Here is a 19266-nt window from a genome sequence, read left to right as displayed (position 1 = left end):
GGGCAGATGGAGACACAGACCTCTACCTAGTATGAATTAGATATACGCAGAAAATAGATTTGGTAAGAAACCAAAGGAATAAGATAAGAATTAAACACAATATACAAATATTTCAAACGAAGGAAATACAGGAAGAATATAGGAAGAAACTAGAAGAGATACTGGAAGCAGGGAGAAACACAGGGAATGAAGATAATGTGGAAACTAAATGGGAGTCGTTGAAAACTGCCATTAGCTTAGCTGCAGAAGAGATACTGGGGAGAGAACAACGCAAAAGGGTGGTTAAGTGGTTCGGCGAGGAATGCTTAACAGTAATGCACAAGAGAAATTAAGCGAGACAGAGAATGTTGCCAAAGAACATGAGGTTAGAGGCAGAAAATACAGAGAAAAGAGGAAAAGAGTGGATGAGCTTTGTAGGGTAAAGAAAAAGTAGCATGAAAGGAGAAGGATAGGGCAGCTGGACGGGGAGAGCAGAAGGTTTTATGAAAGAACAGGAGATCTGAAGAAAGGTTTCCAACCTGAAGCAGTTTTCTATAAGGATAAGGACGGAAATCTAATTGAAGATAAAAGTAAAGTCCTAGAAAGGTGGCAAAAGTATTTTACCGAATAGCTTGACGGGAAAGAAGGGGATAAAGAAGAAGGAACCGTGATTGAGAATGAAAGGGAACAAGACTCAGAATTGGAATCAGAGTTAGATGTGGAGGATCGGGAAGAGGAAGTAGTGCCAGAGCTAGAGGAAGTGAAGAATGCTATCATGAGCCTAAAAAATAATAAAGCAGCAGGAGAAGATGGCATAGAGGCCGAATTATTAAAATATGGCTGAAAGGAAATGGAGGAGGCAGTCCATGAATTGATAAAGGAAATATGGATAAAGGAGGTAATGCCTAAGGATTGGAACATGGTAATTATCCGCCTATTACATAAAAAATGTGACAAGTCAGAATGTAGCAATTATCGTGGAATCACTCTCTTGAACATAACATATAAGATATTTAGTAAAATTTTAGCCTCCAGACTTGAAGGGATGATAGAATGGATATTGAGGGACTATCAGGCTGGATTTAGGAGGAACAGATCCATGATGGATCAGGTATTTTTAACAAGACAAGTGCTAGAGAAGTTTTATGAGTATGACAGCCAATTACATCAGTTGTACATTGATTTTAAGCAAGCATACGACAGCCTACACTGGAAGAAAATTGTACAGATCATGAAAGAATTTAGAATCCCACTAAAACTGGTCAATTTAACAGAAATGACAATGAAAGCAACAGTGTGTAAAGTAAGAAAAGAGCAAGAACTGTCTGGTGAATTCCAAGTACAGAGGGGGCTACGACAGGGAGATGTGATCTCTACAATGTTACTTAATTTAGTTTTAGAAAAGATGATGCGGCAAATGCCAAAAAACCCAGGAGGAACAATACTTAATTGGTAATTTCAAGTGGTAGTGTATGCAGATGACGTAGCATTAATGGCAAGGTAATTAAGAGCACTAAAGGGGAACTACGATATGTTAGAGGAAGCAGTAAGAGAAGTAGAAGTAAATATAAACAAAACAAAGTATATGGTGATTGGGGAGCCCAATATAAGTGGACAAAAGAATTCAATAGTAATGAATGGGAAAGAATATGATAGAGTGAAAACATTTAAATATCAAGGTTCTGTAATAACGGAGGACAATAAAGTAGCAGTAGAAATTCAAGATAGGATAGCAAGTGGAAATCATTGCTATTTTGCCTTGTAGAATGTATTTAATTTCAGGAATGTTCGTAGGAACACAAAAATCAAAATATACATGACCATATTAAGACCTATAATAATATGTGGATCAGAAATCTGGGTATTGACATTAAATGAGGAGAACTGGTTATTGAGATGGGAAAGAAAGATACTGAGAAGGATTTTTGGAGTAGTGAGAGAGGAAGATGGCTGGAGAGTAAGGACAAATGTAGAACTACAAACACTTTTTGCACAGATGGATATTGTTGTTGAAATTAAGCAGGGAAGAATAAGATGGGCAGGACATGTACAGAGAATGCTAGAAACTCGGGATGTCATGGGAAGTTTTCATGGGAAAAACTGACAGGAGAAGAAGAGGTAGACCCAGGAAAAGGTGGCTGGACGATACGGAATAAGATCTAAATGCGATGGGAATAAGAAATTGGAGAAGGAAGGCAATGGACAGAGAAGAATGGAGGCAGGTGATACAGGAGGCCAAGGTTCTTCAAGGACTGTAGAGCCAACCAGGAAGAAGAAGAAGAAGAAGAAGAAGAAGAAGAAGTATGTTGTAAGATTCTATAACAAATTGATGTTGTGGATCAGTCCTACTACCCTTCTCGTAAACAGGTGTGATCTATGTTTTCTCTCAACTACTGGGCACGATTTTTTGTTCAAGGGATCTACATTAAGAGTTTTGTAAGAGGAGTGGCTAGCTCAGCCGCAAATTCAGTATACCATCCGATAGGGATACCAACATACCCTGGAACTTTGTTCAATTATAACAGTTTCAGTTGTTTCTCAACACCGCTGACACTAACATTTATTTCACTCATCTTTTCAGTAGAACGAGGCTTAAACTGGGGCAATTCTCCTGGCCTTTCCTTTGCAAAGAAGCATTTGAACACAGAGTTAAGTATTTCAGCTTTAGCTTGGCTATCCTCAATTTCAATTCCTGTCCCATTCGCGAATGACTACACACTAACTTTGGAGCCACTAACAGCCTTTACATATAACCAGAATTTTGGGTTTTGTGACAGATCATTTGATAATGTTCTGCTACGGTAATCACTTAGGGCTTCACAAACTGCTCTCTTGACGACCAAATGTGTTTCATTCAGCATCTCTCTAACTACAGCTCTATGATTTGTTTTCCGCCTATTCTACAGTAGTCTCTGTGCAACAACATATTGCCACTCAGAAGACAATGTAATTAGATGAATGACGAACACTAACTTCACTTAATGACGGTTTATTCAGCACGTGCACATCCAAGTGTGTGGAGTGAACTGCCTCCAGTCAGAACACATACAGCATATATACAGCTACAGAACATTCCAGTACAATGATGTTGGACATTTGTGGATACTTCTAGAATGTACTCGAACCGAATACAGAAATTAAAATTGTACAGTCCAGGTGAGTTTTGAACTCACGACCCTCCATGCAACAGTTTATTACCATAACCATTACATCCTAGTGCTGCTCAGCTTCTTTTGCGACATTGCTCCCTCCTTAAGAGAACAGCATCTCAGTGTTACAGCCTCCTAGTCTGGGAACGAGTCATGGTCCTGCATACTCCGACTCCCGATGACTGGTGCTCGCCCTGGCAGTGATCTTAGAACTTTTTTTGCCGCTACGCTCTTCATCACCATTCCACTTGTTGCCTGTCGCTGGAGCTTCAAATTTACCCTGGGTTGCAGAATCCTTGTAGGGCTTCATTCGAAGGACGAGGAGTAATGTTAAACCAACAGTTTATCTCTGTCACAAGATTCAATTGAAAAACTTTCCCTCGATCCGTAATTAACGACCTTATCCGTAATGTCTTCCACGATGAATTTGGCTACCTCAAATGCTTCAGCTGTTATCACAGCTTTTGTAATGGCATAGTGTGTCAGATAATCAGCGCAAACAATAATCCATCTATTGCTACTAGCAGATGTTGGAAATCGTCCGAGGAGGTCAATCCCAACACACTGGAAAGGCCTTTCGGCTGGTGGAATTGGTATCAGTCGGCCAGGTGATTTCTGAGGGACTGCCTTTCTCCTCTGTCACTCTCGACAGTGTGACACACAGTGACGGACACTCCTAAATAAACCTGGCCAGAAAAGTCTCTTTCGGATTCTATTGTATGTCTTAATAAATCCTAAATGTCCGGAATCGGGTGTGTCACGGAATTTCTGTAGAACATCTAAGCGCATGTGTTTAGAAATCACTGATAGCCACCTCTTTCCAAACGGATAAAAGTTTTTCTTGCAAAGTAATCCATTAACTATCTTAAATTGTCCTTTCACATCCTCTGACCCTATTAAGGCAAGCATAATTTGAGATATCTTGGCGTCCTTCTGCTCAGTAGAGAGATCCTGGGGAGTAGAGAGGCAGTCACTATCTTCATCAAAGTCTTGATGGTCTTGAACAGGGTTTCTTGAGAGACAGTCAGCATCTTAGTGTTTTCTTCCACTTTTGTACACTACGGTAATGTCATACTCCTGAAGATGTAGTGCCCACCTAGCGAGTCGTCCTGTTGGATCCTTAAGACCTGTCAGCCAACAAAGTGAATGATGGTCTGTAACAACTGTGAATGGCCTTCCATAGAGATACTGTCAAAATTTGCACATGGCCCAGATCACAGCAAGACATTCTCTTTCTGTAGTTGAGTAGTTTCTCTCAGCTTTTGTAAGTGTCCTAGAAGCATAGGTTATAACTTTCTCTTTCCCATCCCAAATTTGCACTAGAACAGCACCGATCCCATACTCACTGGCATCTGTGTGTAGTTGTGTAGGTGCTCTCTCATCACACAGGCCAAAGACAGGGTCAGTCATCACAGCTTTTCACAAGACATCAAAAGAATCTTGTTGAGCACCACCCCAGATAAATTTAGCATCAGGTTTTAACAACTCTTGGAGTGGCCTGGCTTTGATACAAAAGTCTTTGATAAAATGACAGTAATAAGAACATAATCCGAGGAAGCTTCTCACATCTCTAATACTTTTAGGAATAGAAAATTACGTTATAGATCTCTCCTTTTCTGGGTCTGGTCGCACACCTTCGTTTGACACGAGGTGTCCAAGTATTTTGATTTCTTTTGCTCCAAAGAGACACTTTCTTGGATTAAGTTTCAGTCCGCCTTGTTGGACACACTTAAGAACGGCCCTCAGTCTTTTTATGTGCTCCTCAAATGTCTCTGAGAACACTATAATGTCATCTCAATAACAAAGACACATTGTCCACTTCAGGTGACTTAGAAGATTATCCATCATCCATTCAAAAGTTGCTGGTGCATTACACAAACCAACAGCATTACATTAAACTCATACAGACCCTCAGGGGTGAGGAATACAGTTTTCTCACGATTAGCCACATCTACTTTGATTTGTCAGTATCCCGAGTACATGTCAGTGGTTGAGAAAAACTTAGCCCCCTTCAGACAATCTAGTGTATCGTCAATTCGTGGGAAAGGGTAAACGTCCATTTTAGTTATCTTATTAAGCTTCCTGTAATCAACACAAAGGTGCCAACTGCCATCTTTCTTCCTAACAAGGGCCTCTGATGACGACCATGGGCTCTGCGAAGGCTGAATGATGACATTCTTCATCATTTCCTCTACCTCCTCGCGAATTATTTGACTTTTCTGTTGCTGACACATGTTATACTCTCTGGCTTATTGGTTGATGATCTCCAATGCTAATCCGGTGCTTCACTGTCGATTTGCGTAATTTGCTCTTCATCTGTGGATTGAAGCATTCAGAAAACTCTTGAAGTATGGCAAGTAGCTTCTCCTGTTGTTCCTTAGTGAGATCTGGTGATAGTTGAGCTAGAAGACCGTGTCTAGTAGTGGTAGCACTAATTTCGCCCACAGACTTGGCATGGGAGGTTCCTATGACACTCAGCTGTTCTTCAATTAACAGCTCAGCGTTTGCTACGCTCTGCATCTTGGAAGGATCTGCGGTTCTCAGCAACAGTTAACTATTCACAACTCACCAAATCCATTCTTAAACGAGACGACAGAGGCTGGGATGACCAAGTTATTCATCAGTGGTATACTTCTCTTACATTCCACTACAAGATCCAAAGGTTGATGCATGGCATGACACGTGACAGGTACCTTTCTAGTGCTGACTGCAGGAATGATCACTTCATCCAGCACACACAGTCTCCACACACTAAAATGTGCATCTTCCTGTCCACAGTATCGCATCTCATCTGGCATACTCTTCGAGCAACCACAATCTATAATTGCCTGAGAAGCTTTCAAAAAGTCCGTTCCAAGAATGACATCATCTCTACACTCTTGTAAGACGATGAATTCTAAGGGCTGTGTATGGCCACTTATACCCACAAGACTGGTACATCTTCCTGTAGGTTTTACATATTTCCCATCAGCCACCTTCAGCAGAGATGTTTTGCTGTTGACGAATACAGTTTTCCGCAACTGGCGACGGTGCTTCTCCGAAATGACTGAATACGATGCTCCAGAGTCCACAAGAGCTTGGGCTGTTCGGCCAGCCATGGGGATATCGATGTAGTGCCCTATCACTTTTGTAGTGATCGACTGCAGAGGATTTTTCTCTTCGGCGGCCTCACCTCCAAGGAGGGTCGCACCCTTTAGTTTTCCAGGTTGCGGTGGCTAGGTGATTGGCTGGAGCTTCTAAACGGTGATGGAGACCTTGCTCGGCATGTTGGGGAGCATCCTCTCCAGCAGCTGGCATACAGCGATGGTGACCTATGTCGTCCTGCACCCACATCTTTTTGTTCATCTTCATCGTCCTGGAGTTGGCGTCGGCTAAGATCGGTTTGCTGTCGTCTGGTGAGGACGTCATCAAATAACCGCTGAATTTCTCGACAACAGTGCACCACATGTTCCGGTCGTCCACAGTGGAAACGCACTGGTTGGTTATCCTGGGTCCTCTAGACATCAGTCTTCCTTGGTGCCCAAACAGGTTCCTCACGGGGCATTGTAGGAACGTAACTTCGCCTGGGTCTCAACTTTTTCACCATTTTAAAGGGAGATGAAGGACGAGAGACTGGGTTCAATGTCTGTTTGATTTCCTCCCTTATGACCTCTTAAAGCGTCTCGGTTTTTTGGTCACCGTGTAATCCAAGTGCCTTCTGAACTTCCTGTCTCACTATCTGACGAAGAACACTTGTGAAATCAATTCTTCCTCCATCACAGACATCGATGCAATGTTTGGAAGTCATTCAAACTTCTTGCGTGTATTCTTTTTTGATGCATTGTCTTGATATACTGAAAACATTTTATGAAGTCATCTGCTGTCAAAACTTCCTTCAGGAGTAGGGCTTGATACATGTCCTCAGCAACACCCTTCATGAGATGTGAAACCTTGTCTTCCCCCTTCATTCTAGGATCCACTATTTTGCACAGCTCCAAGACGTCTTGAATGTAGGATGCTGTAGTTTCCCCAGGACGCTGTGCCCTGCACTTTAATTTACCTTCAGCCTTGCACTTCTGTCGTCGTGTGGCGCCAAAATACTTGTGCAGTTCCGCCTGGAATACTTCCCAGCTTGTGAACTTCTCATTGTTCTCATACCATTGCTTGGCAGTGCCGTACAAATAGAAAAATGCGTTAGCCAAACACACAGTGTCATCCCATTTGTTAAATTTAGCTATACGCTCATATATCTTCTTCAGCCACTTGTTTGGATCTTGGCCATCGTCACCAGAGAACCTGGAAGGATGTCTGATGTGGTGGCACACCGCTGCTGTCATCGTAACGTCCTCTTCTTCTTCTGTCTCCAGTAGATTGCAATCTGTTGAATATGGCTCGAACTCGGGTTTTTCACCATGAAAACGGCGGCTCAGTCATGGCCTGATGGGAACCACTGTGTCATTGATAATGTGTGCTATCACAAGTTCCAATACCCAGCGCTTCCACCAGAATAATATCACACAGAAGACGGTGTAATTAGATGAATGATGAACACTGACTTCACTTACTGAAGTTTTTACTGCACTTGCACATACAAGAGTGCGGAGCGAACTGCCTCCGGCCAGAACATGTACATTATATATACAGCTACAGAACATTCCAGAACAACGATGCTTGACATTTGTGGATACTTCTAGAATGTACTCGAACCGAAATAGAAATTAAAACTGTACAGTCCAGGTGAGTTTTGAACTCACGACCCTCCATGCAACAGTTTAGTATCATAACCACTACACCACAGTGCTATTCAGCTTATTCTGCGACAATATGAAATAAAACTATTCAAGTACATTGCTACTTGGAAATGTTGAAAAACTAAATGCAGTCAAAAATAAAGTGGGGAAATTGAAAGAAAAGAGGGAACAACTGAAAATGTCCTCAGTTGCACTAATTATGATTGCAATACACACAATGACCACAAGAATTTTGAAAATCACAAATGGTATGCAAATGTGTTCTTATGTACATCAGAGAAATAAAATATCACACTGCAATTACAATTACCTTCTCCAGACCTCGATTCATAATTAGCTCAGCTGCTCGGTGATACTGCTTCAACAAATACATGCATTGGGCTAACCAGTATATGTCTTCTGGATCTTCACTGCTTAAGGAAACAACTTTGTCTGCCCAAAATAAAGCTGAAGAATATAACCTCTGTAAGCAATAGAAATATGAATCAATACAAAATTTCATGAAAATGTCACACATAACATATAAAACAAGAGGACAGTTTCAGTATCATCTTGGTTTTCTAATGCACCTGAAAGTTGAGTAAAAGTTCTGGAACCTCTAAATAAAATTAAATACATATGAATGTTCAAAATCATTCCACGAAGTGCTGATGACAGTGCAGTTGAGCACCCCACAAACCAAACCAAACATTCTAGGAAAAACAGACCAATCAATTCTCTGACTTCCTGAAGCACATCCAAACAGCAAAAGATCACAATGAATGGAACTACAGACTGCTTTTTGTTTTGTCTTATCCACAATGTCTGATTCACAATGATCTGTACTTATGAAATTATCGTGTTACCGTACTTGTGGCATTGTCTGAAACTGCTTTAAGTCATCTCTCTCTGGCTAACAAGAGAGGGTAGAAATTTATGATTCTCGGAGTATGAAAAAGTTAGTTACACAGTACCCCAACGACCATATTAGAAATTTTGTAATTATTTGGTTTTATAATGATCTGCCAGTAGTGGAAGCAGAAGGCCCCTCTCCCCTATGTCCCCACATGACACTACCCTTTCTATAATCTGATTAAAGTAACTTTCTGATCAGCCTTGCAGCAAGTTGAGTGGTAGTGGCCATCTGGCACTCAATCAGTTATTTCTCGAGTGCCACATGCTCACTATGTTACCTATTTTGCAGTTACATGCAACAGCTTGTGAAGCTTTTCTGGCTGCATGCCAGCAACACTGCCCTCTGCCATAGTATTGGGTCAATCACAAATTATTTCCATAGGAGTACATTAAGGTAATTGCAGCGAAACCATTTTGTTGCAACAAAAAAACAGCAAGAGACAATTATACTCCTGTAAATAAAAAGAATAGAGTTTGGATAAACTTCAGAAATGTAAGAACAATAGCCAGTAGCAATATAACATTTGAATTGTGAAGCTGAAGAACTGAGAAACATCTTGGACAAAATCTCTATGAGAATGGTTAAATTATTATTTAAGATTAGAAAAGCATTTGCTATCAAACAAAAAAATTGAGAAAATATTATCACATTTTAAGAAAGTCAATTCCTGATGTGCTGCAGAACTGAAACAGTATTTTGTGCTTCCAATTCATATAGGGACAGCCTGGTATATGGAATGCTGTTCTTGGAATACACAGGTTTAACAAAAGAAATGAAAGGAATAAAAAAACACAATGGTGCAGGAATGTACTTACAAAATTTAAAATCATGGTTGATGAAATGCATTTTCTTTGGACCCACACAGCCAAGAGCAAAATTATGGAATTAAAAAGAAATTCAGAGAGATATACACAGCAATGTTCTGCATCAAAAAAGCATGGCAAATCAACCTAAAATAATTCTGCAGTCCATCACCTGAAGAGATTATGATGAAAATCTTATTACTTAATATTTTCTAAAGCACTAATGTCATTAATTATTCACATACTCAGTGATTTACAGCTATGTTAAAGAGCAAGTTTGCTGCATTAATTACATTTTTATATGTTTCACTTGCTGCTTTTCCGTTTTCCCAGAAATTACACATCAGTTGACTGCTGCAAGTACATTGTGGCTTACTGATGTACAAGAGCGTACTGAAAAGTAATGCCTCTGAATTTTGTATTCTGTTCTCAATAATGGTTGAGGTATAACATGTCATGCATATTACTTGGGTGACTTTCCTGTTTACTGAGACAAGCTGCAACCCTCTTACGCTCCAAATTGTAGCATGATCACGGCAGTGTACAACATAACTATATTGGTGCATGAGAAGCAGTGAGTTGTAATCTAGTTTCTAACCACAGAAAACGTGCCAATTGAAATCTATAGAAAGAATGGAAGCTGTGTTTGGCGATTACTGTATCGTCATCAGTAATGTGAGACATCTGCAACAATCCAGTGCCTTGGGTTCAGTGTCATTGATCATCCTACATACAGTCCCAAGTTGGTCCCATCCAAATTTCATTTGTTTCCAAAACTTAAAGCACACATTCAAGGCTTCGCTTTGATAGTGATGTAGTGGAAGCAGAGGTGCGGTACTGGCTATGTCAACAAAGTCAAACATTTTATACTGATGGTATCAACAAACTGATTTCTCATTGGGAGAAATGCGTTATCACTGGGGTAAAAATGTTGAGAAATCAATATGTAGACATGAAGAATGAGGTACAGAATTTTAATAAACTTTGTTTTATTTAAAATGCTTTAAGAGTTCTCATATGAAGAATAAAGATGTCGAATATTAATAAAGCTTATTTTATTTAACAAGCTTTAAGAGATTTCACATTAAAAATTTGGATGCATTACTTTTAAGCACTTCCTCGTACATTTAATTAGATATAATCAGACCTGATATGATAAGGACAAGAGTTATTCACCATATTTATACAAATCCGAGACATGCATAAGTGTTATAATGTGTAATTATATCAGGAATTAATGGAACTGTTCTATATAATTACACAAAAATTAATTGAAATAATGAATCATACACAGAATGTGGTTCCGTGAATTTCTTGGTAATTGTTGAACTACAAATCTAAGAGTCTGAACTACAAGCCTCAGTTGGAGACAGGAAATTTCTGTAGTACATAATATATACTTAACCCTTCTAGTACCACTAGGGCCAATACGACCATATAAGCACATAGGACATATATACCTTCCTTGTTTTCAAAACTACTATTTTCAAAGTATATAACCTTCTCCCTCTGTGTCAATTGTATCCAATTATGTTTGTTATATATAAAAACAAAGATGAGGCGACTTACCGAACGAAAGCGCTGGCAGGTCGATAGACACACAAACAAACACAAACATACACACAAAATTCAAGCTTTCGCAACAAACTGTTGCCTCATCAGGAAAGAGGGAAGGAGAGGGGAAGACGAAAGGAAGTGGGTTTTAAGGGAGAGGGTAAGGAGTCATTCCAATCCCGGGAGCGGAAAGACTTACCTTAGGGGGAAAAAAGGACAGGTACACAATCGCACACACGCACATATCCATCCACACATACAGACACAAGCAGACATATTTAAAGACAAAGAGTTTGGGCAGAGATGTCAGTCGAGGCAGAAGTGTAGAGGCAAAGAAGTTGTTGAAAGACAGGTGAGGTATGAGTGGCAGCAACTTGAAATTAGCGGAGATTGAGGCCTGGCAGATGACGAGAAGAGAGGATATACTGAAGGGCAAGTTCCCATCTCCGGAGTTCGGATAGGTTGGTGTTGGTGGGAAGTATCCAGATAACCCGGACGGTGTAACACTGTGCCAAGATGTGCTGGCTGTGCACCAAGGCATGTTTAGCCACAGGGTGATCCTCATTACCAACAAACACTGTCTGCCTGTGTCCATTCATGTGAATGGACAGTTTGTTGCTGGTCATTCCCACATAGAATGCATCACAGTGTAGGCAGGTCAGTTGGTAAATCACGTGGGTGCTTTCACACGTGGCTCTGCCTTTGATCGTGTACACCTTCCGGGTTACAGGACTGGAGTAGGTGGTGGTGGGAGGGTGCATGGGACAGGTTTTGCATCGGGGGCGGTTACAAGGATATGAGCCAGAGGGTAGGGAAGGTGGTTTGGGGATTTTATAGGGATGAACTAACAGGTTACGAAGGTTAGGTGGACGACGGTAAGACACTCTTGGCGAAGTGGGGAGGATTTCATGAAGGATGGATCTCATTTCAGGGCAGGATTTGAGGAAGTCGTATCCCTGCTGGAGAGCCACATTCAGAGTCTGGTCCAGTCCCAGAAAGTATCCTGTCACAAGTGGGGCACTTTTGTGGTTCTTCTGTGGGGGATTCTGGGTTTGAGGGGATGAGGAAGTGGCTCTGGTTATTTGCTTCTGTACCAGGTCGGGAGGGTAGTTGCGGGATGCGAAAGCTGTTCTCAGGTTGTTGGTGTAATGATTCAGGGATTCCGGACTGGAGCAGATTCGTTTGCCACGAAGACCTAGGCTGTAGGGAAGGGACCGTTTGATGTGGAATGGGTGGCAGCTGTCATAATGGAGGTACTGTTGCTTGTTGGTGGGTTTGATGTGGACAGACGTGTGAAGTTGGCCATTGGACAGGTGGAGGTCAACGTCAAGGAAAGTGGCATGGGATTTGGAGTAGGACCAGGTAAATCTGATGGAACCAAAGGAGTTGAGGTTGGAGAGGAAATTCAGAAGTTCTTCTTCACTGTGAGTCCAGATCATGAAGATGTCATCAATAAATCTGTACCAAACTTTGGGTTGGCAGACTTGGGTAATCAAGAAGGCTTCCTCTAAGCGACCCATGAATAGGTTGGCGTACGAGGGGGCCATCCTGGTACCCATGGCTGTTCCCTTTAATTGTTGGTATGTCTGGCCTTCAAAAGTGAAGAAGTTGTGGGTCAGGATGAAGCTGGCTAAGGTAATGAGGAAAGAGGTCTTTCCGCTCCCGGGATTGGAATGACTCCTTACCCTCTCCCTTAAAACCCACTTCCATTCGTCTTCCCCACTCCTTCCCTCTTTCCTGATGAGGCAACAGTTTGTTGCGAAAGCTTGAATTTTGTGTGTATGTTTGTGTTTGTTTGTGTGTCTATCGACCTGCCAGCGCTTTCGTTCGGTAAGTCACCTCATCTTTGATTTTATATATAATTTTTCCCACGTGGAATGTTTCCTTCTATTACAATTATGTTTGTTCATTTTTATAATTACAACACATTAAAATTAATCATGGTTTTTGCACAGAGTACTACTGGGACCAATTTCGTTTGTTTCTTGAATGTGGCATTTACTAAATGCCTAGAACAGATAGTTTGGAAGCACAATCATGATGGAAATACATTGGATCTACTAATGGCAATGAACAGACCTGACCTGTTTGAAAATGTCCACAGTGAAACTGATATCAGTGATCCTGACACGGTTGTGACAACAATGATTACCAAAGAACAAAAGACAACTAGAACAAGCAAAAAGATATACACGTAAAGTAATCTGGTTTACTGAGCATAAATAAAAGAACAGCTAATCACGCACCGGGTAGATAATTATGTACCCACTATAGCAGTTCATAATGGGAAAGAACTTCCATGGTATACAGTCACTGTAAAGAAACTTCTAAAGAAACAGATACTACTCCATAGATACGTAAAATGAAGTATAGGGCTATAGACAGAGAGATGCTGAATGAAACGTGTTTGGCTATCAAGAGAGAAATGAGTGATGCCTTCAATAACTGTCACAGCAGAATACTGTCAAGTGATCTGCCACAGTACCCCAAGAAATTCTGGTCATATGTAAAGGCTGCTAATGGACCAACTTTAGTGTCCAGCCCCTAATGAATGAGGCAGGAACTGAAATTGAGGGTAGCAAGGCAAAAGTTGAAACGCTTAATTGTTTCCAAATGTTCTTTTACAAAGGAAAACCCTGGAGATTTGCCCCAATTCATCATACAACTGAAAAGAATAACAAAATACACATTAGTACAGCGGAGCTGAGAAACAGTTGAAATCGTTAAACATGAACAAAGCTCTAGGCTCTGATAGAATCCATGTCAGATTCTATATTGAATTTGGGGTTGAGTTAGCCCTTCTTCTAACTATATTATATCATAGAGCCCTCGAACAAAAAACTGTGCCTAGTTCTTGGAAAAGGGCACAGGTCACAGTCGTCTGGAAGAGAGGGAGTAAAAGTGATCCACAAAGCTACCATCCAATATTCCTGACATCGATTTGTTGTAGAATCTTAGAACATGTTCTGAGCTCTAATACAATGAGGTATCTTGAACAGAATGACCTCCTGAATGGCAAACAGCATGGATTTCGAAAACACTGATCATTTGAAATCTAACTCACACTTTTCTCACATGACATACTGATAGCATTGCATCAAAGCAAGCAGACAGATGCCTTATTTCTTGATTTCCAAACAGCAGTTGACTCAGTACCGCACCTACGCTTATTGTCAAAAGTACGATATCAAGTAAAACTGCAATTGGATAGAGGACTTTTTGGTAGCAAGGACACAACATATTACCTTGAATGGAGGTTAATCGTCAGATGTAGAAGTAACTTCGGGTGTACCCCTGGGAAGTGAGTTGGGATTCTTGCCTTACATGTTGTATATTAATGACCTTGCAGTTATCTACAATGAAGTACTAGCTGAAAGAAGCTGCATAAATATTCAATCAGGTCTTGATAAGATTTCATCGTGATTCAGATTTTGGCAACTTACCTTAAATGTTCAGAAATGTAAAATCTTACACTTCACAAAATGAAAAAAAAAAAAAAAAAAGTAGAATCCTCTGACTACAATATCAATGATTCACTGTTGAAGTCCCCTCGTAACCCAGTACCACCGAGGACTGGAGCAACTAAATTACATCCTCCGTCAGGGTTTTGACTACCTCTCATCATGGGCTGAAATGAGAAATGTCCTGCCCACTATTCTTCCCACTCCTCTCACAGTAGTATTCCGCCATCCACAAAACCTACATAATATACTCATCCACTCCTACACAACCCCTGCTCCCAGCTCCTTACCTAATGGGTCATATACCTGTAATAGACTTAGATGCAAGACCTGTTCCATACATCCTCTCACCGCCACCTAATCCAATCTGGTCAGAGACATCACCTATCCCATCGAAGGCAGGGCTACCTGAGAAACCAGTCATGTGATCTACAAAATTAGCTGCAACCACTGTGCTGCATTCTATGTGGGCATAATGACCAGCAAGCTGTCTGTCCACATGAATGTCCACTGACAAACTGTGGCCAAGAAACAAGTGGACCACCCTGTTGCTGAGCACACTGCCCAACACAACATCTTTCATTTCAAAGGATGCTTCACAGCCTGTGCCATATGGGTCCTTCCCACCAACACCAGCTTTTCCGAACTGCTCGGGTGGGAACCTTCCCTGCAATATATCCTACGTTCACGTAACCCTCCTGGCCTCAACCTTCATTAGTCATTGTCCTCACCTGTTCAGTTCCTTCCCTGTTCCCATTCCAGCACTACACAGCCCTCATTCCACCATCACACCCAGTCTTTTTACTTCTCCCCTTTTCCGCCACCCCCCTTCTCCCCTCCTCTCCCCTCCCTGTGTCTAAGCTCCCAACTGCACATAGCTGCTCTACCCTCTCTCCATCTCGTCCCTGTGCATTCCCCAGCAGCACTTCACTGTCCACCACCCCTACTCCACTATCCCTCCCACTCCCAAGCCAAGCCTCCTCCTTACCCCCAGCCACTCGCCATCATCATGTACTGCTGCTGCTGCTCGCCGTGTGGCTTCAGCTGCCACAGACTGCTGTCATGTGCTTGTGAGTTGCATTTGTGTGTTTGGTCTATTTTTGATGAAGAACTTACTGGCCGAAAGCTTATTTGTGACAGTCTTTTTGTTGTGCCTATCTGCGACTCAGCATCTCTGCTATATAGTGAGTAACAACTTTCCTTTTCATAATATTGTTAGAGTCCATCATGGATTTTCTATTTTTGATATCACAGACCATCAGTCAAACCCCGTAGCCCCACCAAATCGAAAGCCACAAACTGTCCTCCCAACACTGCCATATAAAATCATTGCAGGTTCAAAATGGCTCTGAGCACTATAAATCATTGCAGGTATAGGAACCGTCAATACAAACTACTTTCATCCCCGTCCCACACTTACAAGGTTTAAATATTTTATCACAATACCACACTTCAACACAAAAGATATGGTGCCCAGCATGCCACACACATTCTATGTAAACTTCCAATGCTAAAGGTCACTGTCAGATCCACTGTGTTGCACAACCACCACAAGAAACCTAAAGCAAATCACCTGTTTCAAACTGCACTCTCATTCACAAACTAGACAGCACACACAACATCATTACAACTCAGTTCAAATCAAATGGCTGGTACCAAATACTTCAGTCAACTCCACAGGTCTAACGCAACACACTTCTTAACAATATGTGAAACAAATTTTGAAACACATTCTCAAAATAACAAATTATTAGATATAATATCAGAAAGCCAAAAGAGAAACTTGGATCATGCCTTCACTGTCCAAAGGGTAGTCACAAAAAAGCAAGAATAATGATCCAGAAGCACATTTTTCATTATAACAGGACTATTAACAGCTTAAGAAAAGCAGGGGAAAATCCAGGGATATGCACATCACACCTTAAGTCTGCAGATCAGACAACAATACCAATAGAATATAGTGACAGAAGACAAATAGGAGAGGATGGTGATGGTACAAAAGACACAGATGAGAAAATTTATGGAGGCAGTTCAGATGAAAAGGAAAACGGTACTACAAAGAATGGTGCAGAGAAAATTTAACAAAATGTAACCTTGTCCCCCAATCCATACATAAAAGGAAAATTATCAAGACCCTCAGAAGTGAGAGCGTCTATGGTGTCACTCATCTATTCAACATAATAGTTGTTCTTAGTTGCATAAATAATACAATATTAATTCAATGCATTTTGTAAGACATTAAAATATTCCCTTCTTAGATGTCTACATCGACAGGTGATTCCACAGGCATTTATAAATACTATGCAGCCTATCCCACTGACATTTTTTTACAATGTTTAAAAGGCAATGTTCACCTAGTTGTCACCCACATTTGAAATAATGGGGTACTTAGCGAATAGCAGTTTTCATTTCAAAAGGACTGCTTTACAGTCAGAAATTTATACAGTGTGCCCAAAGCTACTTGCAATTTTTAGTCAGGACTGTTGTAGGCACAATTAAATGGCCTCTACCTAGTACATAAGATGCCATGAAGTGAAGAGTATTAATCACACAAACAAAGTTGACACTCGGGGCTGTGGCTGATGGGAGCAACCGTAAAGGCATTTCCCTTTTACAGTCGGTCCCATCAGTCACCGCACCCAGTGTCACGTTTGTTTGTGCGATTAATAAGTCAGAAGTAACAACCAATGTCTACCTCTCACAGGGCAAGCAACTTCTACAGAAGCAGAAGTAACACAGTTAGGTATTGGTAATAACCACTTAATGTTTTGTGAAATTGAAACTGAAACTAATCAGCAAAATGAAAACATCATTCAACACTGGCGACTTCATGCTATTGAATACACTCCTGATTCAAAGTTAGTACACACGCTCACAGCACAGCTTGGCCCTTTTCTGGTTGCAAGTAAATCAGTGGAAGGTGTATGACATACAACAAACTCATTATCAGACACAATGCAAAGTCCTTAGCATTTGAAAACTTGAACTGGAAAAAAACAAATAATACACTTCGTATAACATTTTCGTCCATTCATTTCTGGCGCTAATTAATTAACAACTTCATGGCCACACAAAGTAATGAAATACTTTCATCTATCTAGGTCAGGTTGTATAATGGTTTATCATAATGTAACTCCTCAATTAAGCAAAATGTGTTCACTGCATAACAGCAAGTAATTGAAATTGAGCATGGAGAGGTGGTAAAACACGGATTGCAGGTGCACGTATAAACAATTGGCAATATCGATCACAGCCTGCAAGTACATTTACTTAGTGGTCAAACTTTTCGACAACAGTACAGCCTATATCAGTCAGAGTGCAACAAACATAAGCACGAAAATAGTATTAACACTGATGTCGACGGTCCACTATACCCCAGTGAATCTAACTTAAGTACAAAAACAGTAAAATAACATCTGTAGAAGATTGGCAATCTACTCAAATGTCTGACAGATTTGCATTTTAAAATACAAATTTAAAATTGTTCTCAGGCTTGACAACATTTTTTTTCCGCTCCAGAATCTTTATGTTGAAACAATCACAAATCTTAGAATTGATCACCCAGTCCAAATCATAAGATTTATCGTAAATCTTATGTACGAATTACCCAATGGACAAAACTTGAGTAGCTACATGACAATACATTATTCCAACATCGAATTCTAGAATCAATAACCACAAAAAATTATATCTAGGTAGCTCTGACTTTTCAGACATTTATCCACACTTCGCATCCGTACTATTGTAGTGGCCGTTCCATTCGTTCTTCCAGACATATAATAACCTACATCTCATTCCAGTGACCTACAAAGTGACAATGAAGCTTTCAAATAACACTTTAAAAAACTTAAATCTGTCATTCATGCACTTAACATGTATATATACGAGAAAATAATCCACCTTAAAATCACAGTCTTACCAAGTCAATGTAGTGTTTCACCAGCCTCCGATATTTTTCAATGTTTACATTTACTTCACTTTCTTCCTTATTGGCCATATTTCCTAAACAATAAACAAGCTTTCAAATTATTGCGGCACCTGCGATCACTTTGGTGTTTGAAAATAACAATCCAACGATGTTACAATTATAGAAGGAAGGAAAACAAAACGGTGGTGATCAAATTTCCTTGGTCGTGACAGTATGAAGTGGCGTTACAATCTGTCGTTTGCACAAGAATCTTACATTATTATAGTGTCATTATTTTCAATATGGCAACAACGAAAATCATTTTGGGAGGGAAAAGGGGGAGTCATGGCGTCATCCAGCTGGTAATACAATCAAAGCTGCGCTAAATACTAAATAAAGGCCGTTCAACTCTGGCCTTCAGATTACGTAATTCAAAACATTCGACAGTGATTTTAAGATTGGAAGTGTTCACGCAAACCGTCACATCACGTCAAGGTAAAGTTTTGACGGTGTCGTCGTCTGCAGACATCGAAAGTTACCCATTTTCGACGTTCTCACTCACGATATAGTGGAAGATTTGAGCTTCTACATCTTAACAATCCCTATCTGATTATTGCACTTTGTTTCCGTAGGAAACTGCGGATGTTCTATGCCGTAGTCGATTTTTCCACTGAGTGTTCTTGCACATGTGAGTTCAGATATCTCAAAGTGAAAAATTATTTAGGTTCTACAATAACAGAACAGAGCCGACACACACGCTGTATATTAACAAGAACATATTTGATGTC

General features: G+C 40.6%; 1 protein-coding gene across 2 annotated transcripts in view; it reads right to left on the bottom strand.

Annotated features, from left to right (window-relative positions):
• LOC126481125 (cell division cycle protein 16 homolog) overlaps positions 1-18898 on the bottom strand; it is a 206922-nt gene extending 188024 nt beyond the window's left edge. Inside the window, exons 1-2 of one of the 2 annotated variants that reach the window (XM_050104663.1) lie at positions 18491-18898; positions 8169-8321 (exon numbers count right to left, since the gene is read on the bottom strand). In XM_050104663.1, coding sequence (XP_049960620.1) covers positions 8169-8321; positions 18491-18568 — 231 coding nt within the window. In that variant the 5' untranslated portion in view covers positions 18569-18898. The remainder of the gene's footprint in view (positions 1-8168; positions 8322-18490) is intronic. The other variant, XM_050104664.1, reaches the window with a different exon arrangement.
• Positions 18899-19266: the final 368 nt, after the last annotated feature.

This window comes from Schistocerca serialis, chromosome 5 (genome assembly GCF_023864345.2).
Source record: "Schistocerca serialis cubense isolate TAMUIC-IGC-003099 chromosome 5, iqSchSeri2.2, whole genome shotgun sequence".
In the NCBI taxonomy this organism is placed as follows: Eukaryota; Metazoa; Arthropoda; class Insecta; order Orthoptera; family Acrididae; genus Schistocerca; species Schistocerca serialis.
Note: the sequence above shows the minus strand (reverse complement) of the source record. Positions and strands in the feature narration are given on the sequence as shown.